The sequence below is a fragment of the Chinchilla lanigera genome, unplaced genomic scaffold (genome assembly GCF_000276665.1).
Source record: "Chinchilla lanigera isolate Chin_1 unplaced genomic scaffold, ChiLan1.0 scaffold00081, whole genome shotgun sequence".
Lineage (NCBI taxonomy): Eukaryota > Metazoa > Chordata > Mammalia > Rodentia > Chinchillidae > Chinchilla > Chinchilla lanigera.
Genome location: NW_004955482.1, coordinates 6,612,621 through 6,621,944, shown reverse-complemented (window position 1 = coordinate 6,621,944; position 9,324 = coordinate 6,612,621). Strand labels below are relative to the sequence as shown.

At 61.3% G+C, this 9,324-nt stretch overlaps 1 protein-coding gene across 1 annotated transcript in view; it reads left to right on the top strand.

Annotated features, from left to right (window-relative positions):
- Positions 1–9,324, top strand: part of Setd1b (SET domain containing 1B) — a gene marked incomplete in the record, with an annotated part of 23,769 nt that continues 14,445 nt past the window's right edge. Inside the window, 7 exon segments of the mRNA XM_013503539.1 lie at positions 1–102; positions 209–396; positions 602–700; positions 1,334–1,604; positions 3,600–3,712; positions 4,606–5,832; positions 9,164–9,324. Coding sequence (XP_013358993.1) covers positions 223–396; positions 602–700; positions 1,334–1,604; positions 3,600–3,712; positions 4,606–5,832; positions 9,164–9,324 — 2,045 coding nt within the window.

Sequence of the window (9,324 nt, the reverse complement as noted above, 5' to 3'; positions counted from 1 at the left end):
GCTTATTCACTTCGCTCCATTCTTCGTGTTGTTGTTTTTTTTTTTATTTTCATTTTGGGGGGAGCCGGCGAGACAGCTCCTTTCGGGGCGCGCTAGTTCCAGGTGGGCGAGGGGGTGGGGGCCGGCCGATCGGATTCTCGCTCGCGCGTGTGTGTGGAAGCGGCCCCCGCCGCGGCGGCGGAGACGACAACAACTTGCTGGTTTTCAGGTTGGGTTAACGGCATGGAGAACAGTCACCCCCACCACCACCATCACCAGCAGCCCCCGCCGCAGCCCGGCCCTTCGGGCGAGAGGAGGAACCACCATTGGAGAAGTTACAAGTTGATGATTGACCCGGCTCTGAAAAAGGGGCACCATAAACTGTACCGCTACGATGGGCAGCATTTCAGCCTGGCGGTGAGTACACGGCCACCCCCCAGACCCCCGCGAGGGGGCCCGAGCGGCTGGGAACCCCCCTCCCGACCACTCGGCCAACTGTCAGCCCGGGCCCCAGCCCCGATCTGACGGGTGCCTGGAGAGAGGGGGTCCAACCCTGCCTGGGGAGAGGGGGGCAACCTTCCCATTCCACACCGCCCCCCCTCCAATTTCCTTTCTCCCCTAGATGTCCAGCAACCGCCCGGTGGAAATTGTCGAAGATCCCAGGGTTGTCGGGATCTGGACCAAAAACAAGGAACTGGAGCTCTCCGTGCCCAAATTCAAGGTGGGACCCCTTCCCCCTGCCCCATGGTCCGTCCCCCCGGCCCCGGAGTTCGAAAATAACGCCAGTCCTGGCCCAGCCCTGCGGGATTCTGAGTTCCCGCCGTGCAGGGCCCGGGAAGTTTTGGCGGGGAGGGGGGAGAAGCGGTGTCCCCTCCCCGCCCCTGGAAACAAAATAACACTCGGAGAAACTGTAATCAGGGCGCTGATACAGTGTATCCCGCCGGGCCAGCTGGGGGCTCTGGGTCCCCACCTGGATCCTACCCACCCTTCGGCTTGGGGACCCGCCCCCCTTCCCAGCCGGGTGGCTGTAGGGGGACAACTTCCTGGCTCAAAGGGGTCACCCCTTGACCCTGCAGCAAGGAGAAGAGGCCAGAATGGAGGGTGGAGAAAGAGAAACTGTTTCTTTTTCCCCTTTCCTTCGGAACCCCGAGGACTTCCACGTTCCAAACGATTTAATCCTCGGTTTCCCGGGCCCGCCCGCGTGCATTTTTTTCCAAAAAAATTAAAAAAAAATTTTTTTTTTTTTTAATCCTTCATTGTTGTTGAAAGGCTGGGCTGAGTAAGGGAATGTTATGTTTTTCCTCCTCGGCTTTAATGTTTTCCAAATTCCCTCCCCCTTTCGGGCTCCTGGCAGATCGATGAGTTCTACGTGGGCCCGGTGCCTCCAAAGCAGGTGACATTTGCCAAGCTGAATGATAACATCCGCGAAAACTTCCTGAGGGACATGTGCAAGAAGTATGGGGAGGTGGAGGAGGTGGAGATTTTGTATAACCCGAAAACCAAGAAGCACCTGGGCATCGCCAAGGTGGTCTTTGCCACGGTCAGGGGCGCAAAGGAGGCCGTCCAGCACCTGCACAGCACGTCTGTCATGGGCAACATCATCCACGTGGAGCTGGACACCAAAGGTGAGTGGCCCAGGGGGCCAGCTGCGGGTTTCTGGGTCCCTTTCTTTGCCTGAGCTCCGCTCCAGGCTTGGCAGCCTCCCCTCAACTCTTCCTCAGGAACCCCCTTAACCTTATTTATTTTCTTGCCCTTTCCTGAGGGCAGAGTCACATGGAGCTAAATGTGTTGTCTGTTGCTAGGAAACAGGCTGTAATTTACCAAATGTGCCAGTCCTTGGCCACAGCACCCCTAGGGACCACCCAGAGGCTTCCCCACTGGTGACACCCCTCGGGTCCCTCCCTGAGCCCTGGTGGCCTGGGTTTAGACGGTCCCCAGTGCGGGTACCTGTGATAGGGGAGGAGGCAGAGTTTGTTTATTTGCCGGGGGCTGAAGGAGAGCCAGTAGGGTGCTATTAATCACCCGAAGAGGAGGTCGGTCCCTCACCTAAGGAGAATGCTGTAAGCCCTGGGGGTCCCTCCAGCTCCCCCATCTCCTGAACCGAGCTGGGCGGTAGAGTTGTTCATTGATAACGCTCCCCGTGGAGCCGAGGGGGCGGGCTGGTCTGGGTGCTGGGGTTGACACTGTTTCATCCCTCCTCTCTCTTAAAGAGACCGCAGCACCTCCCGGCACCGACTCACAGCCCGGCTGGGTAGCCACACCTTCCTCCCTCCGGGGCCTCCGAACCTCCCCTGGGTGCCAGCTGGAGGGGCTTTACAACCTGGGAGGGGATCCCTCAAAGTGTACCTGCAGCCTGTCTAAAAACTTCCCACCTACATGAAAGGTGCTGGCTGCTGTGGGACCGGGTACTCCAAGGGCTGACACTATTGGGTCCGGAGTTGCTGGGGCCCCTGGGGAGCCCCGCCTGGGAGGGCTTAGGTGCAACTCCAAGGTTTCCTGAGCACGAACTTTGGGGACAACTGAACATACCAAGCCCAAGATAGGGACAGCTAAACTTTTGTTGGTGCTGTTTTGCTTTTCATAACTGACACAGATGTACTGACTGGGGTCTCCAAGAGCACCCGAGGTGTTGGGAACGGGTGTGGTGTCCCTCGTGGGCACCTTTATCCCCTGCTCAGTGCCCCACCCTCTACCTAGCTGTGTCTCCTCGGGGCATAAGCCTGTGGTTTCTGCCCAACCCACAGCCTCTGCCCCCCAGTTCCTCAATCTCTGGGGGGAAGGGGCACGCAGACTTTGAAATCTGCCCACTCCCATGGGTGGCTGCAGTCTGATGCCCCCTGAGAACTGAGTGTGCTGCCCCTCCCCCATCACATGCCCACATCTTAAGGAGCCGCCAGGTCTCAGCACAATCTCACTTTTTAAAAAAACATAGAAAAAAAAAAAAGGCCCTCGGAGACTGCCACCTAAGTTTGTACTTCAAGAAAAGAGACCAGCAAAGTGTAAAGTGTTGCTCAAGGAATGCCTCTTCTTTGCATATGTAAGCGGCTGCCTCTAGGGCTTCTATAGAGGCTATAAATATCAGTAATCACTTGGTCTGTGAAGACCTCTCTTCTGAGGGCGGCAGGTCTCGGCCCAGTGGGACTCCATGGGATGTACCCAGGCACCAAGCAGCTCCTGGGCTGACTTGGGGCCCTCCTGGGTCCTCCGCTGTCACTGCAATATGCTGCTCGAGTGTGGTTTGCAAACTGTGGGTCACTGGCTCCAGGTAGTTAACAAGCTGTCACCTCTGTGTCAGCCGACGTGTGACCTGGCCCTTCTTTGGGCACTATGGCCCAGGAAGGGGCTCTGTACAAGGGGCAAATTTTGGATTGGGAGCGTCCCAGCCCCTCAAGGAATGTAGCTCTGAATCTCAGGACCAGAAACGGCAGGCAAACAGGCACTTGGCGTCTTTGTTGCACAGATAAGGATCCTGGGTGGAGGGCAGGTTAGGGTGGGAGTGCCCAAGGGTGGGAGCGCAGGTGGGGGTCACCGGCTTCCTCAGGATGCCAAGCAGGTTGGAGTCCCAGATGGGGCTACCTTGTCTGGAGTGTTGCTGAGTCCCTCCTCTCTTGCTCTCCCAGGGGAAACCCGCATGCGCTTCTATGAACTGCTGGTCACCGGCCGGTACACCCCCCAGACCCTCCCGGTGGGCGAGCTGGACGCCATCTCTCCAATTGTGAACGAGACCCTGCAGGTGGGTTGTCACGAGCTCCCTCCCATGCCCCCACCCCATGAGCCTCCCCAGTGTCCCCACCAGACCCCCCCACCTGTCTGTCCAGGATGGATGAGCAGCCGCACCCCACAGCTGGGGGGGTCTCAGACCTTGTCTTCCCAACCTTTGCTCATCTGCTCCCCTGGGGTCCATCCTGTTCTGGTGGCTTCCGGCCTATGCGTAAGGGGCCTCCCTGCAGCTCTCAGGCGGGGGCCGGAGTTCCCTGGACCCCTCCTGTTCCACCTTGACGCCAGAACGGTGCTCTGTCCAGGATTCTAGTGTCCAGTATCAGGCCTCTCTGCGTCTGCCCCCAGAGAGTGGGGTTCAGCCCCCCAACTCCAGAGTCCAGACCACTGCCTCCTGGGACACTCACCTGCCAACCCCACACAGGCAGCCTCGCACCGGCTCCTCCCAACTTGGCCAGCCACCCTGGGGAGTGGGCTTCACCCAGGCCAGCCGGGCTGCTCTGAGGCCCTCTGTGTCACACGCTCGGCTCCTAAGACTTTGGGGCTGGGCAGAGCAGGGCCGTCGCCACCCTCCCAATCCCAGAATCCTAGTTCTTGCGCCTGGCTCTGCCTGGCTGCTGTTGATGTCCCACCGCTAGAGGACGGCGGGAATCCCAGCTTCCACCAAGATGTCGGGGGCTTCTCTTTCCTGTGGCTCTGGGATTAAGAAAAACCCTCAAAAGTTCCTGAAGATAACTGGCTAATCCTAGAGTAGAAAAACCCTAAGACCCACCCAAGAGTCTACTTCCTTTCCTTGTGCTGTGGGACAGTTTGCTCAGCCCCTGGCCGCCACAGTGAGAAGGGGCACAGCCCGGCTGCTTGGCATCTTTCCCTGCCGCACTGGGGTCTCACGTCTCTGTCTCTCTCTAGCTGTCGGACGCCCTGAAGCGCCTCAGGGATGGCAGTCTGTCCGCAGGCTGCGGCTCCGGCTCCTCCTCGGTCACCCCCAACAGCGGTGGGACACCCTTTTCCCAGGATACGGCCTACTCCAGCTGCCGCCTGGACACGCCCAACTCCTACGGACAGGGCACCCCGCTCACGCCGCGCCTGGGCACCCCCTTCTCGCAAGACTCCAGCTACTCCAGCCGCCAGCCTACGCCCTCCTACCTCTTCAGCCAAGACCCAGCTGCCGCCTTCAAGGCTCGGCGCCACGAGAGCAAGTTCACGGACGCCTACAACCGCCGCCATGAGCACCATTATGTCCACAATTCTGCAGTGGCCCCCGTGGCTGGGGCCACAGCCACCTTCCGGGGCTCCTCGGACCTCCCGTTTGGGGCCATGGGCAGCAGCGGGGGCAGCGGTGGCCCTGCCTTCAAGGCCCAGCCGCAGGACTCGGCCTCCTTTGCTCACACTCCACCCCCCGCCCAGGCGGCCCCTGCCCCTGGCTTCAAGTCGTCTTTCTCCCCGTACCAGACCCAGGCACCCCCGTTCCCTGCTCCCTCAGAGGAGCCCACGGTCACTGCAGCCTTCGGGGCCCGGGACAGCGGGGACTTCCGCAGGGCACCGGCGCCCCCGCCGCTGCCGCCCTCTGAACCTCTGGCCAGGGAGAAGCCGGGCACCCCGCCTGGGCCACCGCCCCCTGACAGCAGCATGGAGCTGGGGGGTCAGCCGGCTTTTGGCTGGAGTCCTGAGCCCTGCGACAGCCCAGGGACCCCCACACTGGAGTCGTCGCCCGTGGGGCCTGAGAAGCCCCACGACAGCCTGGACTCACGCATCGAGATGCTCCTGAAGGAGCAGCGCACCAAGTTGCCCTTCCTGCGGGAGCAGGACTCAGACGCCGAGCTGCAGATGGAGGGCAGCCCCATCTCCTCCTCCTCCTCCCAGCTCTCGCCACTGGCCACCTTTGGCGCCAACTCCCAGCCGGGCTTCTGCGGGCCCTCGCCCCCCTCCTCGCCGCCCTCCAGCACGGGCCTGGAGGACATCAGCCCGACACCGCTGCCCGACTCGGATGAGGATGATGAGCTGGACCTGGGCCTGGGGCCTCGGCCCCCACCCGAACCAGGACCCCCGGACCCTTCCGGTCTTCTGGGCCAGACGGCGGAGGTGGCCTTGGACCTGGGTGGAGATAGGACCCCAACTTCAGAGAAGATGGATGAGGTACCGCCGTGTCTTCCCACATGTCTGGGATCGATTCTGTCTGAGGTCCCCTCTTGCCTCCTTGCAGTGTGTAAGATGACCGGCTGAGGCAGGAGTAGCAGGGCCGGGGAAGCGAGTAGAACGGTTGAGCTGAGAGTAGAAAGCTGCAGAAAAGCGCCAGGGCTGTGACCGAGCTCTGCTTTGGTTCTGAGCTCCCTGCGGCCCTGGAGAGGAGGCAAGCCCGGCCGGGGCCCCGTGCTCTGGTGTGTCAGCGGAGTCCAGACTCTCCTCAGACTCGGGCTTCTTTGGTGGAGTTTGCAGGGGTCACAGAGGGTCCGGGCTTGGGGCTGATCGGCGCCCCCTCTGCTGGGTGTGTTAGGGATGAGCCAGGCGGATTGTGCTGCTCAGGCAGCCCGGGAAAGGGGCTGGCCGGAGGACGGTCCTCCCTTAAAGCTCGGTGCCCTCAGAGAGACGGCAAAGTGGGGCGCAGAAATCTCCCTTGCTGCCAGGAGGGAGGGAGAGGTCCTTTGGTGGGGGAGCGGTGGCCAGAAGCAGGCAGCTCACTGTCCTGTGTCCTCAGCCTGAAAGCTCCGCCCCACGCCGCAGGCCAAGTGCCCCGGGAGAGAGTGGGCAGCCGGGAGCAGGGTCCCCTCCCCGGCCCTTTGAGGAGGCCGCCTTGGTGCCTGGGGGAGGAACAGGGAGGAACTCGGTGCTCTGTGGGGACCGCAGGTGCCTCCCGCCATCGGCTCAGGATGCAGCTTCTGGCACTGGGGTGCAGGCAGGGGGAGCTGACAGGTGGGCAGAGGTAGGGGCAACCTCGGGTCGGGGGGTGCTCGCTGTACCAAGAGCCTCCCGCCCGGCCATAGTAAGGAAGGGGACCCTGAGGACCCAGAGTGGGAGTCTGGGGCGTCCCAGCACAGAACCCCCGACTCCAGAGTGGGGCTGAGCTCCAGGCTGGGCCTCGGGGGCCCCCTGCTGGTGGCCGGGAGAGCGGTGCCCAGGCTCCTGCAGCCGTGGCGGGTGGGTCCCGTAGGTGTGAGCGCAGTGCCTACAGCTGTGGCCCCGGCGGGCTGAGCAGCGAGAGGGACGCAGAGGGGACCAGGGCCGGGGCTCTGGTCTTCACAGGGCCGGAGGGTAAAAGTGCAGGGTCCAGACCTTGAGCCTTCGCTGCCCTTTCGGGGTTGTGTGACCTCAGGAAAGGCACTTTCCCTGTCCGAGTCTCAGTTTCATCACCTGCGGGACCATCAGAGCACCTGCCCCCTAGTGCAGCTAAGCTGGGTGCTGCCTGCCTGTGTGCCCGCCCTGTGAATTCTGTGGGCTCTGGCGGTCCCGCCCCTGCCGCCCTGGGAGGGCTGGGCTGGCTCGGCTGGGCCCTGCTATTGGCTGGCTGCTGGCAGCCTTAACCCTCTTTCTGCTGCGAGCACCAGCAAGGACTCTCACTGCACTGGGGAGCTCTGTGGAGAAGCCTGCGTGTCCCTCATATGCAGGGCTGCCCTGCGAGGGAGGGTGCGAGCGGGGGGGGCCCTGTGGGGGAAAGGGGGGGGGGGGCACCTAGTAAAATCCAGAGCTTCCTGCTCTTTTTGTAGGTTTAGATTCCTCCTCTTCTCCACCCACCTCCCAGGTTCTCTCTGAGGCCCCCTCAGCTCCCCCTTGGCCTTCCAGGGGCTCCTAGCTCCACCCACACCAGAAGGACCCCAGGGCCTGCCTCCGGTTCCAGCCATGCGTAGCCAACTCCCCAAAGCCCCAGGTCCCACATTAAAGTCCAGGTCCCCAAAACCCCAGGCCATCCTTAACTCCTCCCCTGTTCAGCCCTTACCACTTTCTGCTTTTGCCACCAGCTCCAAGGGGCCGTGGTCCTGAGCAAGTGTGGCCCAGTCCTACTGGGGCTCTCTGATTGGTTGGTTCTTTCTTTCTTTCTTTCTTTCTTTCTTTCTTTCTTTCTTTCTTTCTTTCTATCAAGGCAGGGTCTTGCTGTGTAGTTCAGGCTGGCCCTGAATTTGTGGGGATCTTCCTGCCTCAGCCTTCCAAGTGCTGGGATGACTGGCACGCACCACCACACCTGGCTTCTGGTCTGTTTCTTCACCTGTCAGAGGAATCATAGTGGAGCCCCACTTCGTTGTTTGTGTGTTGTGTGTGTATGTGTTTATGGTTTCTCTTTTTTTTTTTTTTCCTGGTACCAGGAATCAAACTCACGACCTTGTGCTTGCCACGCAGGCGCTGTGCCGCTGAGCTAAATCCCCAGCCCCCTGTGGTTTTCCTCATAAGTAGTGCAGGCTGGCCTTGAACTTGCAATCCTCCTGCTCAGCCTCCTGAGTGCAGGGATTATAAGCAAGGACCACCCCACCTGGCAGGATCCCTGCTTTGTGAGGGCTTCGTGCAGATAAGAACTGAGAGCCTGGCGCCTGTGGCTCTCAGCCCCACAGTGCCCCACTAAGTGTGCTGGCCTGGGATGGTGCAGTGACAGAGGGAGGAGCAAAGCCACAGCTCCTGCTGAGCCCTCCGTGCCGCCGACCCTCCACTGCCGTCCCCTGCCCTCGCACCGGGCATCCGGGCCACAGAGTAGGGCCAGGCTGCGGGGCCACTTCCTGGGTGCTGCCCTGGCTTGGACAAGTTACTTCAGCTGTGTCCTAACTTCCTCATTCGTGTAAGTGGAAATGACATGTCCTTGGCAAGCTGTTGGAAGGACTGGCCGAGTCCCTGTGTGTGAAGTCTCTGGGCACGCAGGAGCCCCCAGAAGTGTCAGCCCTAAGCATTAGCTTCTGAGCGCTCCATTAACCGCAGCTCCCAAACTGAAAAGGAGTCCGCTGGCCTCACCTTCCCTCCCCTCCCCTCCTTTCTCTCTCTCTGTGACACCCTGCTCCCTCCTTCCTGTCATCCTGCCGGTTATCCTTCCCCTCCTCTGTCTCGAAGTTCAGTTCTACGAGAGCAAGATGTCTTGGTCACCTTTGTGTCCCCGGTAGCTAGAACAGTGCCTGGCACATAGATGCTGAGCAAACGTGTGTTGAGTGAATACATGGATCCTCCTGGTGACCCAGTGAGGCAGGTACTGTGATGCTCCTTATGGAACTGCGGAAACTGAGGCTTGGAGAGGCCGAGTGACAGACGCACGGCCCGTGGTTGGGCTCCACCTTGCCCTCCTGAGTCTGAGTCTTTTTTTTTTCTTTGAGATTGGGGCTCACCATAAAGTTCAAGCTGGCTTAACTCTCAGCAGTCCTCAGGAGCGCTGGGGGGACAGGCGGGGGCCACTCCGCCCGGCTCTCTGAGTCTTGTAGCAGGCTGTGCCTCTGACAGGTTCTCCAGGGACCCAGGAGCACCCGCCCGCCCTCCTTACCCTTGCTGCTCTCCCCCACAGGGCCACCAGTCCTCAGGCGAGGACATGGAGATCTCGGACGACGAGATGCCCTCGGCCCCCATCACCAGCGCCGACTGCCCCAAGCCCCTGGTGGTGACCCCGGGGGCGGCAGCCGTGGCAGCCCCTAACGTGCTGGCCCCCAGCCTGCCGCTGCCCCCGCC